Consider the following 26,682-nt stretch of genomic DNA (forward strand, 5'->3'; position numbering starts at 1 on the left):
AGCCGACCTACAAGCTCACAGCGCGTGGCAGTGCGGCACGTTGTGATCTTGTAGATACAGTATGCTAAAAAGTTGTTGTGACAGTTGTTGACCATTTCTGAAAATGCACTTTTGTAATTTGTACTCTTGAATACTTGAGTGTACTCTGTCCACCGCTGCTCCGACTGAAAGACTGCCTGCAGCTTCCTGTCAGACCAACTAATTAATTGATCAGAGCACAGAGGGGTCGGTTTCAAAGCGTGCCCGTCTGTCAATACATTCTGCATCCATGCAGGCTTTCAGCTGGCTGTCCTTTGACAGCACTGAATGAGGGTGTCATTGAGAGAGAAGGGGGGGTGGTGGGGGGTTGGGGGTCTGGGGGAGAACAGATGTTTTCTATTCCCTCCATCACTAAATAGACGCACTAGCCCTGAGGCCAGCCATTACTGAACTCAGGCTCTATGAAGCTCTGTGCACGCATGCATGCGTGTATGCGTGTGGTATTATGCTAATAGTCTAGTGTCCTTTTCATTGAGTGGCACATTTAAAAATATTGTTTTCATAGATTCAAAATATATGTTTCAGCAACTATGTAGTTGTGGAAATACCATTTAATTAAAAAAATCACACCCGTGTGAAGTGAGTGGTGCAACTCTGTGTCTGGGTCCCCGGGGGGTCCCAGGAAGTTCCAGACCCACAGGTAAATGGTGCATTTATATAGTGCCTTTATCCAAGGCGCTTTACATAGATTGTGCATTACATTCACCCATTCACACACACATTCATACACCGATTGCGGCGGAAGCCATGCAAGGTACCAACCAGCACATCGGGAGCAATTTGGGGTTCAGTGTCTTGCCCAAGGACACTTCGACATGTAAACAGGAGGAGCCGGGATTCGAACCGCCGAACCGCCGACCCATGGATCATTGGACGACCTGCTCTACCTCCTGAGCCACAGCCGCCCACAGGATCACGGCCAGGGTGCCGGCCCGGTTCCGGCGAGCCGCCCCACGTCCGAAACGGTAGAAACATGACAGAGTTACCATGTGGGGGTCTCTGGGGGTCCGTGGGGAGACCCTCTACTATACAGTTAATATGTGCGTGTGTGTTTGGTTGCGCACAGGTGGTGATGCTATTTTCGTGCTCATACCCACCCAGGCAGGCACCCAGCCACACACATAGCTCCGTAAGGGAAAAAGACTAGACAAAATCATAGGATTGATATGTCAGGAGTTGTAAATCTTCCAGAGTCAACAGGGGTGGTACAATATATATTATGTGGTATGATATTACCATCATACTTTTGTTAGATTGTATTATTAAATGATTTACTTTTCCACGCCTGTATCATTCTAAAAGCAATGGTGGTTTTAACCATCCGGTACTGGGTGATCTCACCAGCCTTGGAAAATGGCTAAGTGAAGTCTTGCGAATGCTTCAGAGACTGGAGCGTTTAAAAGCACTAAATATTGTGGGACCAGCCTACCTCACTGTCTGACTCACTGACAATATATACAGTACAGTATGGCCCCAAGAGAACTCAGGTCATCTGCTGCTGGATCACTGGAATGGAGGGAAATAATTCAGATAATAATTGGTGGCAAACTAAACTATGCCCCTAAGATGATTCTGTGGAATATATTGCATCAAGACATCAGGAAGGCAAGCTCAAGGAATTATAGAGGCAAGCTCAAGAAGTCAAGCTCAGCAAATGAACATCTTTAAGCATCAGTTGAAAACCCATCTCTAGATTATAATAGCATTTTATATGGAGGATTCCATTTTCGATATCCAGTTTTTGGTGTCTGTCCACAAACTTTGTCCTACACAACCATTAACACATTCCCTCCCATTCACGAGTTACACAAGTTAATTGATGAAGAACAGCTTCCCTCCCAATCACGAGTTCCACGAGTTATGTTTTCATTGTTTAATTCGCCGTGTTAAGACTTTAAGACCAATGCATTCCTATTGCAATGGCCGTGCGCTACGGTTGCGTTGCTCCTTCGCTCTTTGTTGTTGATCTGCAGTTTGGATTATTTTTCAACACATTTTCGTTCAAGCTTTCTAAATCCAGTATTTGGGGATTTAGCACTACTAAATCCCCAAATACTGGATTTAGATCTACACTGACACGATGTGCTTGTAGATTGGCCATTTGATTTATTTTAAAATGTTTTGATGTACGATGATAAGAGCGCCCCTCACTTCACACAGGTGTGGTTTTTTTTTGTGGTATTGTACAGCACTTTGGCCCGAAGTCTTATATATGAGAAGACGTGCTATATAAATGTCATTCATTATTATTATTATCATTATTATTATGGAACCATATTATAAAGCATGCTCTCCGCTACATTTCTTTGTTCAGCGTTATCACCTTAGACTAGGGCACTGTGGTTATTGATTTTGATGACCTCACCACCCCGGGTGGGTACGTGTGTCCATGGTGGTGGTGGTGGTGAGGACTGGGTGGTGTGGGTGTCACTGCTGACCCACGCACATTCTGTGTACTCTGTACTGTGCATTCCATTCATATCTGACCCCGATTAGCAAACACATAACTGACCCATATAGAGTTGCACTGAACACACACGCGTGCACACACAGATGCAAACACACACGCGAGTGCAAACACACACACACCTGTCCAAGCCAACCCAAACACTGCCTCAATGCCAGTATGGTTAATAAAGAATCGTCTTTACCACCCAGAGGCAGGATTGTGTCAGGTTGTCAATTGCCTATTAACTATTATATACTTATTATACTCAATTCTTATTCTCTTTTTAAATAGGCAATCAACAAGCTCACAGTCTATCACAATGTGACACGTTTTTGCTATAGATTTGGTATCTTTGAAAGATTTTGAATATCAACTCATATGCAAAGATACAGTAGGTTTCACTTCAGACTAAAACTCTCTAGTGTGCGTGTGTGTGTGTGTGTGTGTGTGTGTGTGTGTGTGCGCGCGTGAGTGTGTGTATGTGTGTGTGTGCGTGTGTGTGCAAAAATGCAACCCAAGACTATTTCTCTCTTCCAGCTCTGTCTCTAACATAGTTTGTATCATCCTCTTCAAACCATCTTAAAGATCTTACAAACCTTCTGTCCATCTGTTAACCAATCCATAACTATCACTATTAAGTATTAATCTATCTATCTCCGTCTGTCTACCATCCATCCATCCATCCATCCATCCATCCATCCATCCATCTCTGTAACAATGTAGCAGTGTTTCAATGACAGGGAAAGATTATGGTGATTAGTCGGTGTCTGACCTGAAGCCACTGGTTTATATAACCCAGTCAGTCAGGCTGCAAGGTCAGAGTCTAGATTAGACAACCTACAGCGGCGAGATAGGATCACTTAATGGATTAGACAACTAGCTACCGTACTGGCATGCATATAGACACACCGTACTGGCATGCACATAGACACACCGTACTGGCATGCATATAGACACACCGTACTGGCATGCATATAGACACACTGTACTGGCATGCATATAGACACACTGTACTGGCATGCATATAGACACACTGTACTGGCATGCATATAGACACACTGTACTGGCATGCATATAGACACACTGTACTGGCATGCACATAGACACACCGTACTGGCATGCACATAGACACACCGTACTGGCATGCATATAGACACACCGTACTGGCATGCATATAGACACACTGTACTGGCATGCATATAGACACACTGTACTGGCATGCATATAGACACACTGTACTGGCATGCATATAGACACACTGTACTGGCATGCATATAGACACACTGTACTGGCATGCACATAGACACACTGTACTGGCATGCATATAGACACACTGTACTGGCATGCACATAGACACACCGTACTGGCATGCACATAGACACACTGTACTGGCATGCATATAGACACACTGTACTGGCATGCACATAGACACACTGTACTGGCATGCATATAGACACACCGTACTGGCATGCATATAGACACACTGTACTGGCATGCACATAGACACACCGTACTGGCATGCATGGAACATGTTATAGACACATTCAGAGACGGGTCCCCTGGTCGCAGCCAACGTATTTCCTGTAGGCGGAGACAAGATACCTGCGGCGTACACAGTCAGCTCTTTCACAACATTGAATGGGAAAGTGCAACTACAATTGAAACCCACTACTGTGATTCTCTCCTGTGTTCAATGCGTTTCTGGTTTGTGTGGACACATATATCCTTGTCATGTGGGCAGGGATTTTTATTTAAACGGAGGACGAAAATATCAGTTTTGAAAAAGATCCATATACGTGTAGCCCAGGCCTTAAGGTGGTTGCACACTGGTGTTTTTCGGAAAACCGACGGAAAAACGCAGCTAAAAATCCGAAAACGTGTCCAGTGTGCAGGGACCTTTAGTCCTGTTTCTGGACAGATGTTGTACATGTTGGATAAGCATTAAGCACACACAGCACCATGGCAGGTAGCTTGAGTGAGTCCATCTAGGCCAGTGTTTCTAATATACCTATATGCCAACTGCTTGTGTTTTCTAATCTATGGTGTAGTTAACCTGGCATTCACCTGGTCACCCAGCTCAGCAATGAATGGCTGGAATGCAAACGTAAAAAAGAAAATGCATTCAGGGGAAATATTCCTGGGCAAGAGTTAAAAACCACTGATCAGGGTGACCGGGTCACAATAAAGAATGAGTTAAAAACCACTGATCAGGGTGACCGGGTCACAATAAAGAATGAGTTAAAAACCACTGATCAGGGTGACCGGGTCACAATAAAGAATGAGTTAAAAACCACTGATCAGGGTGACCGGGTCACAATAAAGAATGAGTTAAAAACCACTGATCAGGGTGACCGGGTCACAATAAAGAATGAGTTAAAAACCACTGATCAGGGTGACCGGGTCACAATAAAGAATGCTAAAGTAGAAACCTTGACCATACAGTATGCATGAATTCTCTGTCTCTAGTGCCCTGTTCTTAGATCTTAGTCTTGTATTGAATGTGGTTGTTGTGTGTATTTTTTACTATGATCTGGCTGAAAACCAATTTCCCGCAAGGGACAATAAAGCTAACCTTGAACCCTTGCATTATGATGAGGCTGAAAGCAACATGGTAGTAGTATGTTGGACATTTATACCCAACATGCTGCCATAGCAGTCAGTAGTCCAGATAAGAACACCTACAGCATACGTTAGCTGGAAGTGTAGTGTTCCTGCCAGATGACACAGTGCCAGAGTGGGAAGGTTAGCCAAGGAAACAGGCCACCTGATAAAACAGAAAGAGGGGGAGATAGCAAGTACAAGAGCCAAACCGGGTGATACCAGGCCTTACGGCATGAACCTCAATGCAATGCATGGGAAAAGGGGACCAACAACATGTTGACTAAGAGCCATGAGGCGTGCATCCAGAATGCAAGCCTTAACAGGGCGACGGCCTAGATATTCAACTGATTCTGCCCTGCAGGACTTTCTTGTGGGCCCAAAACATTCAATTAAACAATAATATGTTTACTAAATAATATGTAGCTGACTGTGGTAAGATTCTATAACTATCTGAATAGTACTGTATATGCATATATACTCTTAATATATGTTTCCAATGGGATTTGGCCTTATACATCAGATTGTACTTGGTTTGGGCTCTTTTCTGTGTTTCCTTACCCCCCTCCCCCCCTGCCCCCCAAACCCAATCTCAAGTAATAGTATAATTGTGGACCCCTGCCTAATCTAGTGTATGCACCATCATCATTGCTAGAGAAAGAGCCTCAACGGGGCAATCCAATGCCATAATAAGGCATGCAACCTCAATGAATAGAGACAACATTTCCAGATGGATGGATGGCGGTAAGCTGCTTTGGTAAATCTAAGAAAGGCCGCAGCGTAAACAAAATGCACTTATTACTGGTTTATGCAGAGCACAAAGCACTCAGTATTACAAATCCTACTCTGATTCAGAGCAAACGGAACGTGAACATGGAAGCCGCTTGGAACCCTAATGCCTAATTCATACTTTGTTGTACGACAGTGTCCTGCCAGTCGACTAAGTACACATCAGTCTTAATATTTACGCACGCACCCAGGTGCAGTACTTAATTCAGACTAGTCATTGGTTCGACAAACGACAACCTGCCTCAAACCCTAACCTAACCATAACCGCAAGCAACACATGTCGGACTAATGCTCCGTCGGAATTACATGCGAATCGCGCGCACACACACACACACACACACACACACACACACACACACACACACACACACACACACACACACACACACACACACACACACACACACACACACACACACACACACACACACACACACACACACACACACACACACACACACACACACACACACACACACTTTTTGGTGAGCTATTTATCAGCTCAGGTCCAGTGGAATGGTATACCTGATGGATTTGACCTTGAGCAGTTATGTAAGGTAGCATGCTCCAGGTCCTGAGCAAAAAGAGCTGATTACATCACAACACACAAACACACCGCTCATCACACTTGCTTGCTCCACGGTACCCTTCGTCTTCCTGTCCTCACTGTCTCAGTCTTTCCTTTCACCTGTCCTCCCCGTCTTCTGCCCCCCCTCCACCCCCGTTCTCCCCCTCCCTTTACCCTTGACTAAATCCCTTGACAACATTAAGTCATTTAGCCAAGTCTATTTTCTGGAGGAACTTGGAACAGGTGCAACAACCAAACTTTGGCAGCGGTGAGCGAGATGAACAAAAACATAGACAAGCAGACAAACAGGCAGAAAAACCTGCCAACAGGTCAGACAGGCAGAGGCGGTTATAAAGTCTTTATATAATACCAGTAGCGATCAGAGTGACTGGTGAAAGAGGCCATTTGAATTTTAATGCCAGCTGTCTGACAGCAAATATGTGATAATGGAGTTCAGACACAGTTCAGACACCCGTATGCTTTCCACCTACTGTATGGCCTTAGGTTTAGATTTAGATTAGAAGACAATGTAAGCGCACATCAATACAGTTAAAGATCAGTTACTATAGTGAAATGAACAGAAACAGAACAAAGATTGTGTTGCGTGTTTCTCTTTACAAACCACTCAGTGTTAAATTTAACTCGTGCAAAATTGGACGTACATGTTTTTATGTTAAACGCACACTGAGGATGTTACTGTGTGCTAGTGCACTAAGACTGAGGATGTCACTGTGTACTAGTGCACTAAGACTGAGGATGTTACTGTGTACTAGTGCACTAAGACTGAGGATGTTACTGTGTACTAGTGCACTAAGACTGAGGATGTTACTGTGTACTAGTGCACTAAGACTGAGGATGTTACTGTGTACTAGTGCACTAAGACTGAGGATGTTACTGTGTACTAGTGCACTAAGACTGAGGATGTTACTGTGTACTAGTGCACTAAGACTGAGGATGTTACTGTGTGCTAGTGCACTTACTGCACTAAGACTTTTTCAAGACTGAATTCAAAAACTGAAGACAATCTAACTAGATTGCTTTGTTCTCTACATCAGTGGTTTTCAACCCTTTTCATATCAATTATCAAGGCCCATTATTTATTGGGCCACCATTTGATGACATTTAGCCTCTCAGTCCCAAAACTTTGAATATTTTGTTGTCGTTGTACGTTTTTGTGCACAACTCCATGCTGTATTGATGTTGGTACCATAGGAGAGATAACAGGCAAACATTGATCAAAATAACAATTCTTCTACATTCTCTAATTGTGTAGACTTCTTGTAAATTAAGTAATGCAGATGCTTAACAATAATTTGGCTCTTGAGAGTGTAAAATGAAACACTCATTTTACACTCTCAAGAAGGATTTAATAATTTAATTTGGTTACCATCTCTCCATCATTTAGCTGGGGAGGGGAACCACTAGGAACCCCCTCAAGGACCACTGTGGTCCTCGGACCACGGGTTGAAAACCACTGCTCTACATCTATCTGAGGCCTCAGAATTATGAACAACAATTTAAGATATGGTAATACATGAAGACAACTCTCCCTCACCTCAAACCTCTTTCACTGGGTTGTGTAAACACGACATCCATGAGCCAAGATGTTTGCTATGCAAACACGCAGCCACACACACATAGCCTGGCTAATAAACCAGACCGAATCAGCCGTTGGCAAAAAAAAATTGCCTGCCGGCGGATTACGGTCTGGAGAGGCTCAATTGTACACCCTGCATTTCCTACACCAGAGAACTGGTGTGGCCAATCGGGACACGGTATGCAATATGGGCGGGCTTTGGTACAGTGACGTTCAATGCTTGAGACCTTTGACTGACAGTAGCTCTGACCAATTGCGTCAAAGAGAAAATGTTTGAACCCGCCCCCCGGGAAATAAGATCCATACACAGCATCTCCAGACTCAAATACCACACGACAGTGTGATTTGAGTCTGGCTTATTAGCCAGGCTAACACACACACACATGCACACTAATGACCCCTGTGTTGAGGGAAAAACGCCTCATTCTGCGCGCCACACACACACACACACACACACACACACACACACACACACACACACACACACACACACACACACACACACACACACACACACACACACACACACACACACACACACACACACACACACACACAGTTGTTACTCAGGGTGAGAGCACCAGCCAACTACTGCACATAGTTACAGCACTAATACATAAGAGGCAGTCTTTTAGGCTCTCAAGGTCAATAGTTGCAATATACGTCTTCAAAATAAAGATCTAGAGTTCTTCAACTCCATATGCACTGGGTGTGAAATGCTTAATTGAGATTCAATGCATTAATACAAAAAGATTAATGGGGTAGAGAGGTCGTCCGGGAATTGGAAGTTTGACCCTCGGCTCTCCCCATCTACGTATCGAAGTGTCCAAGGCACTTAAATCCTCCCCTTGTGCGCTTATCAGAGCCATCTGATCAAGTCATCTGCTGGGTGAATGCAGGAGAGAAATGTCCCCCTTCCCCCGAACCAGTAAATAATGCCTTTCCCTAACGTTATTCACAAATAAATGTAGATCTTTGTGAACCTATGGCAGAATCTCACGGTTCACTTTTGCGTGCCAAACGTTCGGTTGGGAAACTGGAGACCCAAATTGTGGTGAGATGAGTCAGCGTGAGTCATCCCAGGGATTCAGCCTGGTGCCGCCTTTGGTTTGATGGCTTTTGGTGGACAGACTCTTAATCTGTGCCTCAACCCTGCCTCCGAAAATGGACCAGAATCTCCTCAGACAGATCTCAAACTAGAAAACAGGCAAGGGCAGCCAAATCTGGGATGAAACTATAGCAAATAACACAATGCTGTCTCCAGCCTAATCAAATGTAATAACGGATAAGAAACTGCAATACACATGAAACAGCAAAAATCCAGGGTGCTCCATTAACGATGCAAGCATACAAACTGACATAGTTTCCACTTAATTCACGAGCAGAAGCGAGCAGTACTCAGCAGGTGGTCGGGGGTGGTTGGAGGAATACTTGTTCTTCCTGCTGTTGCTATGAGACTGCAGGAAATTACCATCTTAGCATGTTCATCATAGCATGGTGAACAGCACTCGTCATTCAACAACAGTCTGAAACACATTCAACTTGGCGTGCTCTGCACTTTCTGACCAATCATAATGCCAGACATCAGATATAAAGACAATTTTCCACAGTCAATGTGAGACAGCCAGGAGTTGTGTACTTTAGTAGTGGCCAGCAATGTTCAATCACGTTTATTATGTAAGCTAGAACACATCACAGAGAGAGAGAGAGAGAGAGAGAGAGAGAGAGAGAGAGAGAGAGAGAAGACGACTTTGGTTGAGTAGTAAACAAGGTTATGGCTGCGTTGGCATTTCATCTCCCTCCCATTCTCACTCCGTTACTCTGTCCATCTTTCCTATCTCTCTCTCTCTCCTTTGCTCACTCTCCCTCTTTGACTTTTCACACATTCTCTGTCTTCATGAGGAATGTGTTGGTGGTGTCTGTGTGTGTGTGTGTGTGTGTGTGTGTGTGTGTGTGTGTGTGTGTGTGTGTGTGTGTGTGTGACTGTGTGTGTGTGACTGTGTGTGTGTGTGTGTGTGCCTGAGTGGCCAGGGTTAGGTGCGTCATGGTGCTAATCCCCAGACACATTTAGTGAAAGGCCATGATCAGTATCAAGGGTACCCAGTGCCTAGAACACAGCACATGTAACCAGCTGCAAAGAGGTCTCCCTGTAAGCCAACTCAATGTGCAGTTGGAAATAAATTATATGTTTATGTGCACATTAATAGCACAAGAGAAGGCCATTATAAGCTATCTGATACTAACGGATCTAGAAAGCAATCTTAGACAGCAAAAGAACAGTACAAATAAATATTGTTTTCCTGTCCCTCACTGTTGACAAAAAATGTTGAACTCCCATTTATTTTGTATTAATGAACCAACTACAAAATAAGACGCTTTGAGGATCTGAAATGCATATAGAATGTTGATGTTAACTGACACAACTACACATCTAAAGTTCTTACAAATGCATGTATTTTTGCAATGCATCATCTTTGTTGGCATTTAAGAACTCTATGTTAGCAGCTAACAAAAACATTGTAAGCTGCAACAGAAACTTGTGCAGAGTGCGCCTCCATATGAATGCGTATTCGTTTTGTTGTGTACACTAACTGTATGTGTATTCCCCTGCTCGCTGTGTGTGTGTGTCCGTGTTGTGGAGTGTGTACTCTCCTCCTTACTAGACATATATACAGTATGTGTGTGTGTGTGTGTGTGTGTGTGTGTGTGTGTGTGTGTGTGTGTGTGTGTGTGTGTGTGTGTGTGTGTGTGTGTGGTGGAGTGTGTGTACTCTTCTCCTCGCGCTCATCTATGTGTTTGTGTTGTGGGTGTGTGAACTCACCTATTTGCAGCAGTACTGGTGTCACCAGGGCCGTTTCCATGGCGTAGCAGAACTCTCGGCCAAACATGACCGCCCCGTGCATCACCCATCTCTTCAAGGGAATGCGGTCTAACGACACCTCGCTCACCGACTCCTCTCCTTTTCGTCGTTTTCGTCCCGATCCCTCCGTCTCTCTCCCTCCTCCTTTTCCTCCTGTATCCACTTCTGCGACTGTCTGCACAGGGTTCTTGCCATTGACCCCAGCCACCAGAGCTCCGACCTGCATAGCGTCAGGCTCTGTGTTCTGGGGAGGCATGGTGGAGGGCATGCACGCGACGGAAAACAAACGTGCCCCGTCCCCGACGACGGAAACAATGTTCGCGTCCTTGACAAAAAATGGATGCTAGTAGCGTTACCTCCTCAAAGCAAAAGCTAGTAGTTAATGGAGGTGTTGACAAAGCAAGTATGTCCCTACAGGCTAGTAGTGGTAAGTTACTTCTAGTTTCTTAATTATAACAGTTACTCATAGTTGCACTTTCAAATACTTATAAAGTAGCTATAACTTCTGGTGTTTGGTGGAAAAAGAAAAAACGGCAAAACACCACCAAAAGGCGTATTATTATAAAGAATTTCTGAATTAAAAACAAACCGATTAGTAATGGATCCTCTTCCACCACCGTCTGAGGTAATGCAGGTAACGACCAAAGACAAGGTCTCACTAACACTCAAAAGGCCCAGATATGACAACCAAATAAAGAGGAGTAACAGATGCTTCCTTTATAAATTTAGCAGTATGCTAAGTCACTGTCAAAACTTCTAAAACATCCAAAAAACGAAAACGAAAAAAAAGAAATCACTCAGACCAGGATATCAGCTTTGAGTCAGGTTGCAAAACTATTTGGGATTCCAAACGATTTGGGATTCCAAACGAGTCGTTTTCTCTAAAACGTTGTCCTCCAGAAGAAAGGTAGCTTCCAATTTGACAAATGAATCCTCTTCGTCTCCCCAGAGATTAAAACAAAAACAATCAACCAATCATCCAAGGAGCATTTATCCCAGAAAAATTAAGAACGTCGATGTATTCTTCTTTCACATGAAGAGTGCAAGTTACATTCCGTGTGTATAGGGGTACGTATGCATGTGACGTGAATGAGTCTGTCTTTTGGTGTGTATGAGTGTGCGTGGCCCTGCCTGACGGAACTATCCGACTACTTTATTTGGTATTAAGAGTGCGTACTGCATGTACATGCGAGTGTGTGTGTCACTGTGTATGTATGTTTGTATGTACGTGTATGTTTTTGTGCGTGTGTACGTGCGTGTGAACGTTTATGGCTTATTTGACATCGAGGTTCCTCCTCCTTTTTACTGTCTATTGTAAGCGGAGAAAATCCATATAGAACACCACTCAGTGAGTTCCAGAGTCATATTGGGGTTACGTATTGAGGGTTGGATGGCAGGGTGGAAAGACGAGTGTGTCACAGGGAGGAGGAGGCCGCGGGGGGGAGGAGGAGGACGAGGACAGGCAACGCAGGCGGGCGGAGCTCCTTGGTGGATCCCCATCGATTGGCTGATGATCAATCTAAAAAAGAAAGAACAAACACACACACACACACACACACACACACACACACACACACACACACACACACACACACACACACACACACACACACACACACACACACACACACACACACACACACACACACACACACACACACACACGATGTTGTTGGCCACCACGATGTTTGGCGAGCAGGAGCACAGCAGGCGGCGATAGTTGTCCGTTCAAAGTCGTAAGAGTTATGGAACCACGTGGCCATGTGTCCCATTGGTCGAGAGAAGAGAGGAAGGAACCAAAACCATTGGGGAAGAAATCGCCATTTCCGTCGGTTGGTTGGAGCCCGGGCAGAGAACAGAGGGAGAGAGAGAGAGAAACAAAACCTTGGTTAGCAAATAAGTGACAGAAACACTTGCACCTGTGCTGTTGTCTGCATCCAACAGACGTAATCTCTTTTTAGATTGTCAATTCTGGAACAAAACAGGTTTCTTTTCAATTGACTTGGTCTGACAGTGTCTTGGAAATAGCTGGCTTCTGACCGCTGCTATTTGAACAAAACCTTCATTTCATTTCAGATATCTAACAAAAAGACTGCAAGGATTCCTGTGCTTTGCCTGCATGGTTGACCACAACACCAAACAAGGCTAAGATCGGCGAGGCCATGCAGGCTGCTGAAATAGCATGTGTTAATCGCCTCATATCAACAGAGACAGCACAACATGGAGACTCAACAAATGTTTCCTGGAAAGAAACTATCGTTTCTTTGCAGTAAAAGGCTGCAGTTATTGGCTTTGAAAATAACATTGGCCCTCAGCTATTTAAAATAACATTGGCCCTCAGCTATTTAAAATAACATTGGCCCTCAGCTATTTTAAAATAACATTGGCCCTCAGCTATTTAAAATAACATTGGCCCTCAGCTATTTTAAAATAACATTGGCCCTCAGCTATTTAAAATAACATTGGCCCTCAGCTATTTTAAAATAACATTGGCCCTCAGCTATTTAAAATAACATTGGCCCTCAGCTATTTTAAAATAACATTGGCCCTCAGCTATTTAAAATAACATTGGCCCTCAGCTATTTAAAATAACATTGGCCCTCAGCTATTTAAAATAACATTGGCCCTCAGCTATTTAAAATAACATTGGCCCTCAGCTATTTTAAAATAACATTGGCCCTCAGCTATTTAAAATAACATTGGCCCTCAGCTATTTAAAATAACATTGGCCCTCAGCTATTTAAAATAACATTGGCCCTCAGCTATTTTGCACAGTGAAAAAGTAGACACAACTTAAGGCACATAATGGTGCCACGGTTCACATGGGTCTGTGTGTGCAGAGCAGAAGAGAGAGAGAGACTAGACTGACAGACAGACGGACAGAGAGAGAGAGAGAGAGAGAGAGAGAGAGAGAGAGAGAGAGAGAGAGAGAGGCACTTTACTTGATACCAAACATCCTGGAGTAGCATAGTAATATAGAGGGAGAGCAGACACGCAGGTCTCCTCACACAGCAAGCGATTGACGCCGACGCTCCTCGCTCTCCTAGTAATTAATTTTCAGCGAGAGGCGAGTGGAGTGGGCAGGTAGGGAGGTACGGGCAGTGGGCAGCTAGGGAGGTACGGGCAGTGGGCAGGTAGGGAGGTATGGGCAGTGGGCAGGTAGGGAGGTACGGGCAATCTGACAGAGGGAGCAACAAGCGGGTGCAATCCCGTTAAACGGTCCCGTTTGTGCCCATGTCACGCACGCACGCGCCCGCCTGCCACCAGAGTTTAATTGTGTTTTTATTTTTTGTATCTATTGTGGATCCAAGCCAGAACGTGTAGTGTTGCAGTTACCCATCTGAAAAGGGATTGAAGACACTACAGCATTCACTCAGTAGTACTAGGCCTATTTCTCCCAGTAAGAATGTGGGGTGCATGGAGTACATTGGAAGAGTGCGTGTGGTTGTGTGTGTTTGAGTGTGTGTGGTTGTGCGTGCGTGCGTGCGTGCGTGCGTGCGTGCGTGCGTGCGTGCGTGCGTGCGTGCGTGCGTGCGTGCGTGCGTGCGTGCGTGCGTGCGTGCGTCAAGGCTTCGCTGATGGATTAAGACACAGCACGTTCAGTCACACAAACACACACCCACACACACAGTAATTCCTTCCACGTGCATGATACATCATAATAACAGTGCTAAAACCCTCATCAAGCCTCTTAGAGAGAGATTGAGAAAGAAAACAAAGCGAAAGGGGAATGGGGGCAAAGAGAGAGAAGGAGCAAGGAATGGGGAGTTGGGGATGGAGAGAGAGAAAGGCTGGGAGCAAAGTGAATAGATGGAGGAAGAGGGAGAGAGAAGGAGATAGGAGATAGAAGAGGATATATATGTACAGTACAGTACAGTACAGTACAGTACAGTACAGTACAGTACAGTACAGTACAGTACAGTACAGTACAGTACAGTACAGTACAGTACAGTACAGTACAGTACACGTTTCATCGTTTCTCAACCTCACATGGTTTTGTTTTGGTCTCTCTCTCTGTGTTGGCCTCTCTTAAACTCTCTCGGGCACAATTGCATGTCCCCATTAACATTCATCGTGCACTCAAGATGGTCATGCATATTTCATACACACGTGTCGTGTGCGCGCGCAAACACACACACACACACACACCCACACACCCCCACACACAGAGTACCCCCTCCTCACCTTGCCCCATAGGCTGCGGCAGATTACATAACAGCACCCCCCTATCCCACCCGCTCCAGAAAAACACACACACAGCACTTTCCACTCTAATGTCGTATGTCTCTCTTGCATGGACGGTGGACGTGCTGCCACCACTTGTACACAGTATCCAAAGTGATTTGTTTTACACTTCCAGAGTTGGCCTAAATAACACTCTGAATGTTGCTGGTCTACTGACAGCAAACACGGGCAAAATGCAAGTCCAGCATGACCAAAATATACAAAATTGTTTAGATTTGGCTTTCTGTGGGAATAAACATGAAGAGCACTTGATTCATCAGGTCTGATGATGATACATCACAGTTTCAGCCTGTTTGTGTCTTGCATTAGTCCATGTAGTTCAACCTCTGAAAACCAGGTCTCAGATGTATTTTTGTCGTGTGTAAAGTAAAGTAAGTGGGCTGTGGCCGGGTCACAGAATCGAAATGGGGAGAAAATACACTTTTAGTTAAATATTCACTTTTAAACCTAATGAAGATGACTTGTTATTTGTAATACATTAAAGAGCAGGATTTGGTGTTCCATGAACAGCTTTAAAAGAACATGAATTTGCCCGGAGACATGTTGCATGTTTGTCCTGAGCGCACTGGGAGGGAAGAAACATACTTTGTTTTGTTTTTCACTTTGTCTTTTTGAGTAGAATGGATACCAAAACGTTTAGCCAATCAATGCAGTTTTCCATTTTAAGGATAGAAAAAAAGCAAGGTCAAAGTGGAGGAAAAAGGCTGAAAAAACAAAACAAAAAAACAATGATGATACTGTACCACTACCCCCCCACACACACACACACACACACACACACACACACACACACACACACACACACACACACACACACACACACACACACACACACACACACACACACACACACACACACACACACACACACACACACACACACACACACACACACACACACACACACACACACACACACACACAGCTGTGAATGCTATCTGATTGTAGCCCTCTAAATGCATACAGTACAAGACACAGCCTATTGCCTCATTCAGTGTGTGTGTGTGTGTGTGTATATGTGTGTGTGTGTGTGTGTGTGCGTGCGAGCGAGCGTAACTTGAGAAAAGCCAATATTGAGTTACACCTGAGCTTTTCTAGGAGGCAACATAAACAACACTCACGTGAGAACCAAGACAGAAAATGAAGATAAGGACATGGAGGGAGGTACCCGTATGTATAGGCAAAGAGGGAGAGAGAGATGGAAGAGCGAGGTAGGGGGAAATGGAGCGGTGAGGGAGAGAGAGGGGTGGACGGATGGAGGGAGGGAATTTGGGAGAAAGGGAGGAGATAAAACATTTACAGTAACATGATTTTGGATTTATCTGTTGTGACAAACTGACAAGTGACGTGTCCTAGTTTGAGGTCGTTTCATTGTTTGGCTTGATAAATCAAGCACGCCTCCACAACTCGGAACCATCTGTCTTTGTCTGTAAACGTGGGAAAAGATACACTGACTTGCAGCTGTTCCCTATGGACTGCAGTTCGCCATCACTTCAACATATAATGCTAGTGACAGTCAGAATTATTTCATATTTCCAGATGCGTTTGCATACAATTAATTTGTAAAATGTAGTTAATTTGTTGCTGGTTTTAATACCTGGCATGTGTTATTATTTGTATGTCTCTTATCTCTCTGCTATCCCGGGATTTAATCAAATCACACCCGTGTGAAGTGAGGGGAGCTCTTATCATCTTACAACATCGAGGAGGGAATTCGGTTAGGTGATGTAATGATGATGTAAAACAAACAGTGTCAAAACAAACATTAAATTCTCTTTATTGTTAATGGCATTTAATGTTTGTGTTAGGGACAAGATGACGTGAATTTTCCCTTCATTGACAATGGCGTTTTTAAAACAAACATTGAACTAAAAACAAACATTAAACCTGTATATAGGAGGGAAAAAGGTATCTGAAGAAAGAGGAGATGGAGAAAAGAGAGATGGTTGAACCAACGGGGGCAGAAGAGAAGAGAGGGGATCAGGAGGCAGTGGAAGAAAACAGTTCAAGAGAGAAAGAAAGGGGGGATGAAGAGTAAAGAGGGAGAACCAGCAGAGCCTGGGAATGAATGAGAGAAATAAAAGCAGTTCATGGAGAAAATGGAGATTAAGGATTAAGGAGGAGGGAGGGCACGGGGAAGGTGAGATAAAAAAGGGTGAGGTTGGAAGGAGGGGGGGGGGGGGGAAAGAAGATACCAGTAAAGTTCAAGGTCAGGGACAAATTAAGAGGTTCTCGTCTCCCATGTCTCAGTGGCACACAGAAATGCAAAGCGGTTTAATCCTCAGTCTAAAAAACTGACATACAAGGGTACATTTTGACACTCAGGGGCTGCCTTCACGAGGACGTCGCGGGCTGTTCCCCGCCTAAGTTTTGTGAACGATATAAAACTTACTGCGTCTACATTGCGGTTATGTTAATTATGTACGACGTCCACTCGAGACCGGTAAACTGCTTCGTTTTCAAGATAAAGATGCAGTACACATGGCTGGCCTGCAGATGGCCACAAAAAAAAAGAAAAAGCGTATTCTAAAGGCTATATGAAAGCGTTGGTATTTCACACAGGTGTTGCCAAATAACTAATTATCTTGATCAGATGCGCATATGCGTCATATCAATTTAATGAGCAGAGCAGTGCTGCTTCTCTCTCTGAGTCTGCACACACTGACTGACCAGCTAAAGTGTATGCCATTGCCTACTAAACCATAATATATGACAAACCTTGGATTAATTCTTCTGAAAACATCAGCAAGCACAAAGTAAGTGTGAGAGAGAGAGAGAGAGAGAGTGTGAGAGAGAGAGAGAGAGAGAGAGAGAGAGAGCGAGCGAGAGCGAGAGAGAGCGCGCCCCTTCTATTTTTTAACACGCAGCATCTCTCTCTCTCTCTCTCTCTGTGACTGTCTGACACAGACGCGGTCAATAATATATAGCATAAATAATAGGCCAAATATAACACTTTCCCTCTATCTGTGATCAGCTCCTCACATACAACTCCTCTCTCGTGCATGCCTGCGCAATCTCAGCAACGGTTTGCATGCGTGCGGGCTGCAGATCGGCTATTTTTGGATAAGAGATTTATAGACATTACGTGCAAATATAAAATAGCTGTGATACTTATATGTAAGTGGTTATGGTGAAATAAACCATTAACACTGGTTAGTTTGGAGGGGGCGAGGGGACTATGACATCACCGTTTCAGCAAATTAGGCGGCATTCGCTGTACACACGGAGACGTGAAAGTCGCGTCTCCAAACTTTCCCACTCTGGAAGGTAGTTTCAAAATTAGCCGTTAAAGTCCCCCAAAACGCCGTCTCCGTGTGACAAAAAGGGCAGATCGGCTAATTACTTGCCCCAGAAACACCGAATACGTCCTCGTCTGTACAGGCCCTCAGAGAGAGTTGAAATAACACACGCTCACAGCCTCACACACACCTCTTATCTATTTCAGTGAGTGTTTATTCCTGTGTCTCAGAGCAGATTACCTGTCACACTGACACAGGCCTTAAAACGGAACAGACTATTTGTGTTGGCTTGCAAGACGCAGGTGTACGTTTGCTCTTATACAAAACAACTCCTCTATCCCATTTCCCATTATGGTTAGGCTATGGCATGCATTATACATTATTATAAGATGGGAACAAGGGGGTAACAATATTGATCGGCAGTAGCACCTGCTTGCGTAACCTGCATAACTTACTGTAGTCTAAATGTACATTGTTCACATACTGTACCATGGCAACATTCCAGTGGAAGAACACTGACAGAAACTAGCTTGCACATCAGTGATAGACTGAGCTTGCTATTGCATAGCAGCTGGTAAAAAAAAACAACAACTAATGGCCAGTATTGTGCCTAAGCGACCGGAGAGACCAGTATTTTCCCTGAGCGACTGGAGAGGACGGCATTTGCCCCAAGCGACTGACTGGAGAGATACCGTCACATTACATGGCGTCAGGCTGTCTCTTTGTCTTGGCCAGTCTGTCCATCTCTCTGTTACTATACTCTGTATTTCAGGTGAAGATAGACGAATGAGATTAACGTAGTGAAAGAAGACAACATACAAAGAAGAAGCAGAGAGGGGGTGTGTGTGTGGGGGCGGGGCCGGGGGGGGGGGGTGTTCTTGTGCACGTTAGTGCTGCATCTGTACATGGATTTTGGTGTCACAAAAACAGACACGCACACGTACACTTGCGTGCGGTGCTCCTGACCCATATAGTGGTGGATATAGATTACGAGACTGAGAAGGTCTCAGTCAGGATCAAGTTTACATACTGTGTGTGTGTGTGTGTGTGTGTGTGTGTGTGTGTGTGTGTGTGTGTGTGTGTGTGTGTGTGTGTCAGTTTTCTTCTACATTGCTGCTCCTTAGATGTATAACTTACCTATGTCCTCGTGGGAAGTATCTTGTGTTTTGTGGGGAATTGATTGAACGCACGCACACAAACAAACACAAACACACGCACACACAGAGTGTGGAGATAACCACAAGGCACACTGCACGCACACCTGTGAATGTCCCACTGTTCCGTTGGGTTTAGTATTGATATTTATTTACCATTTGTATTTATGTGTATTGTGGAGCACTCCCAACCTAACCTTTTCACAATGCATGTACTGTTTGACAATAAACATTGTGAATCGTGAATCTTGGGTCGACTATATCCCAAATGAGAGAGAAAACATCCGGTAATCCTGGTCTCTATACTGCCTCCCCATGGCCAGCCGGGGCTCTTGATGGAGGGGAAAGGAACTGGTTGGAATAACGTGTTCCTGCGACACGATACGTCGCGGCTCCTCCTGTCTACATGTCGAAGTGTCCTTGGGCAAGACACTGAACCCCAAATTGCTCCCGATGTGCTGGTTGGTACCTTGCATGGCTTCCGCCGCAATCGGTGTGTGAATGTGTGTGTGAATGGGTGAATGTAATGCACAATCTATGTAAAGCGCCTTGGATAAAGGCACTATATAAATGCACCATTTACCATTTACGTCCGACCGGGGAAACTCCCCCTGTCAGGTGAAAAGAAGCGGCCTGCCTGCACTCCTCATGCATAGAAGGGAAGCATGAGGTCAGACCGTTGCGCCCAGGATTACATTAGATAATTGACACTGGGTGGAACAAAATGTGTGGGATAAACATTTTGTACAAAAGAAAAAAGTACGACACCAGAGAATAAAGAACAGAGACTAAGCGCGCAAGCGTGAGAGACAGAGAGAGATACCTGATGACACTCGATTCATACTTAGTTGTGCTGGTGTGTGTCTCGTACCGAAAATAGCTGGTCTACACGAGTTCACACTGCGGTCGCAGCGTCGTCGTGAGACATGATGTACAGAGCAACGTTTTAAATCAGGCTTGACAGACAGACGGGACGTGTTGTTTATGTGCTTGATGGAGCTGCAGTGCTGCTGCAGTGCAGTGGGCCTATGGGACCCACATGTGGTCCAACGTGTGCCGACAGCCAATGACAGCGCTCGGACTCTGACAACAATACATATACGACCAGCTCAGGCTTATATATGAGTCATAACATACCGGCTGGCCTGGTATGTGGATGAATGATGATGTAACGTACCAGCTGTTTGCTTGCACGTACACACACACACACACACACACACACACACACACACACACACACACACACACACACACACACACACACACACACACACACACACACACACACACACACACACACACACACACACACACACACACACACACACACACACACACACTTTGTATTTCTATATTTCAGAGGACCTGGCTCCAATTGACTTGCATGCGTCCCTATAACCCTATCTATCATATACCTAACCTGGGGGCTCACGTTGAAGGAAATGAACCTGACTTTTACAAAATTATTCTTTTCTATCTCGAGGCCCGACAAGCTTTAAAGAACAGAACAGAACAGAACAATACAATATTTACAAAGGGGGAAAATAAGAGAAGAGAAGACACACTTCCGTGTTGTGGTGCTTTGCTGTCAGACGGCTTAGCAGAGCCAGCAATAGTCTCGTCATCCTAATGTTTATTTTTAGAGAGCTCCTGGGCTGGCTAACTACAGAGCTGACTAACTGGCCCGCACACAGATTACACAATATACCGTTCCGATAGCTTGTTGTGCAATGGAACTATATGGGCAACCCTGTTAGCGCCCTGGCTTCTTATCACCTGCTAACTACTGTAACACAATGCCAAATCTATACTGAGCAGCCTTTTGTCATCCGTCAAGCACTCAAATACCGTAAACCCTGCAACGGTGGACAAACAGAGTCTGTGTTTCCATGATTACGGTTTCTCAACTCCTCCTGAAGTAGTGTGTACTGTGTGTACCCTATGCAATAGAATAAGAGTACCATGCATGCAGTCAACAAGCCAATGTAGTAAAGTACTGTCTACTCTGGAGATTTGTCTGGATTTGCAACAATGAGGTTAGATTACTCGCATGCTTCCACCAACACCCTGATTGACCTTAAGAGGCCTTAAGAGGCATGTGCAATGAAAGCAATGCATGTGCACGCTCATTCAGCTGTAGCTGAACCAGATAGAGAGGCTGTGTCTGGCAGTCAGAAGGTCAGTGGGTGTTTGCCCCTACGGCACAGACCCTTCCAGTCTGTGTGTTGAAGTGTCCCTGAGGAAGACACTTTAACCTCTAACTGCTCTCAGGGTGCTGTATAAATAGGGCCCACAGCTCCTAATGCACACACATGTTTTCATGTATGTGCAGATTGTACAGTGAGTCACCAGTCTTCTGTTTGTCACTCATTCACTGTCAGTGACAAACACTCCAACAACAACAACTAAAGGGTTGTTGTTGTACATTGTTGTTGTTGTTGTTGTACATTGCTACAATATGAAGCATGCACGCACGTCTCCGAAATCTATGTGAAAAGAGGAAGTCAACCCAATGTCCGTCACAATTACCTACTAGGCTCCCACGTTAAACTAGGCATGCCAACATCTGTGTTTCTCATAGACTTGCTCTCCTCCCCGACCAGCATACTGACATGTAATCGTCACTGGGCTCGTTGTATAATCATCATCATTCATGGCATTGCCGTGGCATGTGGTATTTGTGTGTACCAACAAGGCTGAGGCACCAGGATGTCCAAACATATAATTTTCATAGGCCCTCGTTCTAAAACAGCATGTGACCATAGCAGCTAGCACATGCTGTCCTTTTCACAAACACGCACGTCTCGTAGACTCCAGAATGACAACTAGATGGACATGGCCATGGTTTGTTGCCTGCCCTGCATGGAAAGGGTCCGAGCAGCAGTGGTGTAAAGTAACTAAGTACGTTTACTTAAGTACAATTTTGAGGTATTTGTACAGTCCTTTTGTACATTACTAGCACTACATTCATGTGAAAACAGTTACTTTACTTTGTAGATTTTGGTTATTATTACAAAACATACATTAACCACTTCAGCTCTGTATACATTTCAGCCATTTGAAAATAGCCGATCTACAAACAAGCTCACAATGCGATGCATCTCATTGCGATCACATTGTGAGCTTGCAGATCTGTTTGCAATATTTTTTAGTTTTGTTTTGTTTTATCCTAGACTGTCTGGAGCACCCTCGTAATCGGCGGCACACAGGCCAGGATTGAAGACGATCGGCCGCACGCACAGTATATATACACACACAGTATAACCATTACTTAACTAGTCCAAAAATATGTTGTTTGCAAGTATGCACTGGCCAAGAGGCAGGAATGTTACATAGGTAGACTTTAAATTCACACGCAGTGAGGTTCACACACACGAGCTGCTGACGACAACAGCCTTGGCCTAGTTTCATACCGGAGTCTCATTACCGTCAAGCCCCCTACAAACCCCCTGATGCCTTCACCCGTTGGGACACTGCTTTCACCCGTTGGGACGCTCCCAATACCTTAGGGTGCAGAACCATGGGACCACATGAGTCCCTCCAACCTCTGGGTCGAGAGAGAGAGAGAGAGAGAGAGAGATCTCCCCTGTGGCCCAGACTATATACCCCCTACAAAGTAAAATCCTGTCAATTTATCCATTGTGCAGTGTCTGTTGTCAATGTGTGTGTGTGTGTGTGTGTGTGTGTGTGTGTGTGTGTGTGTGTGTGTGTGTGTGTGTGTGTGTGTGTGTGTGTGTGTGTGTGTGTGTGTGTGTGTGTGGTTTATGACTCGCCACCATCACTGTGACCCAGTTATAATAGACTAGAGCTATCAATGCAACGCTGTTGTACCCGCTATACGTTGTGGCCCCGCACACTTGTACAAAATATATATACAGTATACAGTATATATACCTTGTAATAAAACACAAACAGGGGGGCGCTCACACACAGAGAGACACGTGACGTACCCACAGAGACAACGTGTTGTGTTTACATGAAATGCTCTCCGCGTTGGCAGAGACGCCCCGATGCTAGCTCACGGCTGCGCCTTTCCTTCTCTGCACGTTTAAGACTGAAAATGTAAATACCAACCATGCTCAACACTCACTCACCGTCACGCTCTCTGTCAATAAGACATGTGAGTACATTTACTGCACTGAGAGAGAGAGAGGGAGAGAGAGAGAAAACACTTCAACGAACACCTCAGGGGCTCAACTACTTTAACTCCTCCCACACACACTGTACTGGAATATTCCACTGTTGTGATGACATATGCGTGCTCTCTCACACACACACACACACACACACACACACACACACACACACACACACACACACACACACACACACACACACACACACACACACACACACACACACACACACACACACACACACACACACACACACACACACACACACACACACACACACACACACACACACACACCTTTTAAGCATTGTACTCTCAAGTACTATGGCCTTTGCTTTTCGGATACATTTAAACCAGCCCAGAGCTAAATATACAAAATACAGTCATCTGATATTGGCTTTGATAACCGTCTACCACTTGGAGCCCCAACCAGCCAGCCAGCCAACATCTCACGTGCGTGGCACAAATCCAGATCAAAAGGTGGGGCTAGGGCAAAGGGGCCACACTGTAGTAGCATGCATGGGAGGAGATGGGTTTCATCTTGTGTACTAACTAGTCTATTGACAGACACATAATGTCAACATAGTTAACTATTCCCGTGGCAATATGAAGTGATTGGTAATCTTGGTTCACTCTCTCAGGGTAGAAATGCAACTATGGATGGTGCTCTACTTAGTTAGTACACAAGATGAAAACCATCTCCTCCCATGCACGCTACTACAGTGTGGCCTCTTTGCCCTAGCCCCACCTTTTGGTCTGGAGTTGTGCCACGCATGTGAGATGTTGGCTGGCTGGCTGGTTGGTTGGTTGGCTGGGGCTCCAAGTGGTAGACGGTTATCAAAGCCAATATCAGATGACTGTATTTTGTATATTTAGCTCTGGGCTGGTTTAAATGTATCCGAAAAGCAAAGGCCATATTACTTAAATATACAATGGGGTAGCCGACCGTAGCTGAGTGGGTAGAAGAGAGGCCATCTGGTACTCAGAAGGCAGTGGTGTAAAAAGTACTATTTGTACTTGAGTAAAAGTATCAATACTACAATATAAAAGTCCGGAATTCAGAATTTACTTGAGTAAAAGTACAAATGTTACAGTATTGGTATCAAAATGTACTTTAAGTACCAAAAGTAGAAAGTACTCTTTATGCAGAATGACTCATTTCAAATGTATAAAGATCTTTTGAAAACAGCCGATCTACAAGCTCTACAAGCTCTTAGATGCATCGCGATGAAATCAATTGTGAGCTTGTAGATCGCCCATTTTCAAATGGCCAAAAATGTATACAGGGCTGAAGTGGGTAATGTATGTTTTGTAATAATAATCCAAATCTACAAAGTATCTAGTAACTAAAACTGTCAAATAAATGTAGTGGAGTAAAAGTACAATATTTGGATCCGAGATCAGGCGAGATGTAGTGGAGTAGAAGTAAAAGTATTGGATATTGGAAATACTCAAGTAAAGTACAAATACCTCAAAACTGTACTTAAGTACAGTACTTAAGTAAATGTACTTAGTTACTTTCCACCACTGCTCAGAAGGTCACCACCGGTCTGTATCCAGGCCCACCCATAAGGTCCACCCATGATGGCTATGTATGGAAGTGTCCCGGATCAAGACATTTAACCCCTAACAGAGAGAGACCATCTGAGCGACCATCTGCTGGGTGAAGCTGGAACATAATTTCCCCTGTGGCATTAACAAAGGTCTCCCTTTCCTACAATTCACCCTTTGTCAAGTCCCGCCCGTGGTGGTCTCCCTCTTCGCACCCATTGGTTGCCGTTTTGTGGTTGGACAAAAATCCTTTCTTTCCATCCACTACCATTGAAATAAGGTGTTTTTCAGTAGCTTCGTATTGATATTCTGTGCATTCAATCCTTATTTTAAACTTGGTGTCAGTAAAAAGGAACATCACAGGTGCAGCATGGTGACTGGGCATATCATGTTTGTTTTTAGTTTTTTTCCAAAAATGTGGTTTTAGCAAATTCAACATAAACAAGGCAGAGCCGGGGCGGAACAAGGCAGAAAGAGCCTGCTGGTTAGTCAGTCAGGGACCAATCAGAAGGCTGACAAATGGTGAATTAAACGAGCAACGCACTGACACATTATTCAACTTCAATACGGATGTCCTTAATAATATATGCCTTCCAAGAATAGAGCCCTCATACTTAGCTAATTTGCTCTTCTCCATTCCGCCACTTCTCTATCTCCATGTTTCTCCCCCTCACCTCACCCTCTTTTTCTCTCTTGCTGTCATCCGTCTCTCCTCCTCCTTCACTGTGGTTAATTAATGGGTGCCACCGGTGTTTATTCACATATTGTTTCACCAATACAATCCATTATTGTGAAAAAAAATCACACCCGTGTGAACTGAGTGGTGCAGTGACGTCACATAATAACCATAGCAACCATGCTCACCCGTACAGGCACAAACACACACGGGTACTAACATGGCCAGTTGTTGGAGTGGTTTGCACCACTCAAAAAAGAAAAGAAAAAAAGAAGAGAGAAGTAATGAACATATTTCATGTCATCATCGTCAAAAGTCAAAACAAAAGACTGGTGGCTCTACCCATTATGCGCAATGTGAACGTGAGGACCCGGGTTCGAGTCCCACCGCTCTCGTCTAGCATGCTCTCCTCTCTCTGGCCTTGGTTTCTCGCCCCTCTGCTACACTCACTGACATCTGATTTATCTAAATAAAAAAGTAGAAAATGCCCCCCCTCCCCCCCTCCCATGCCACCGAAAAAAGAAACGAGTCAATAAGCAGCCTTCATTGAAGTGGACCAACTCACGTCCATGTCTACACTAGCATCACTCTGCATGTTACACTAAGCCCTGCATAGTGTGATGTTATAGGGGGAACGCTTGTGATTCTCTGTCACATGATGTTCTCTTTTAACCCTCTCCCGCTCTTTCATCTTTTCCCTCTCTCTCTCTCTCTCTCTCTCTCTCTCTCTCTCTCTCTCTCTCTCTCTCTCTCTCTCTCTCTCTCTCTCTCTCTCTCTCTCT

General features: G+C 44.6%; 1 protein-coding gene across 1 annotated transcript in view; it reads right to left on the minus strand.

The window, feature by feature from the left end:
• LOC306938978 (solute carrier family 45 member 4-like) overlaps positions 1-26,682 on the minus strand; it is a 60,564-nt gene that overhangs the window by 24,615 nt on the left and 9,267 nt on the right. Inside the window, exon 3 of the mRNA XM_079523398.1 lies at positions 10,862-12,419. Within this exon, the coding sequence (XP_079379524.1) occupies positions 10,862-11,168 (307 nt within the window). The 5' untranslated portion in view covers positions 11,169-12,419. The remainder of the gene's footprint in view (positions 1-10,861; positions 12,420-26,682) is intronic.

The sequence above is a fragment of the Electrona antarctica genome (genome assembly GCF_951216825.1).
Source record: "Electrona antarctica genome assembly, chromosome: 15".
In the NCBI taxonomy this organism is placed as follows: Eukaryota; Metazoa; Chordata; class Actinopteri; order Myctophiformes; family Myctophidae; genus Electrona; species Electrona antarctica.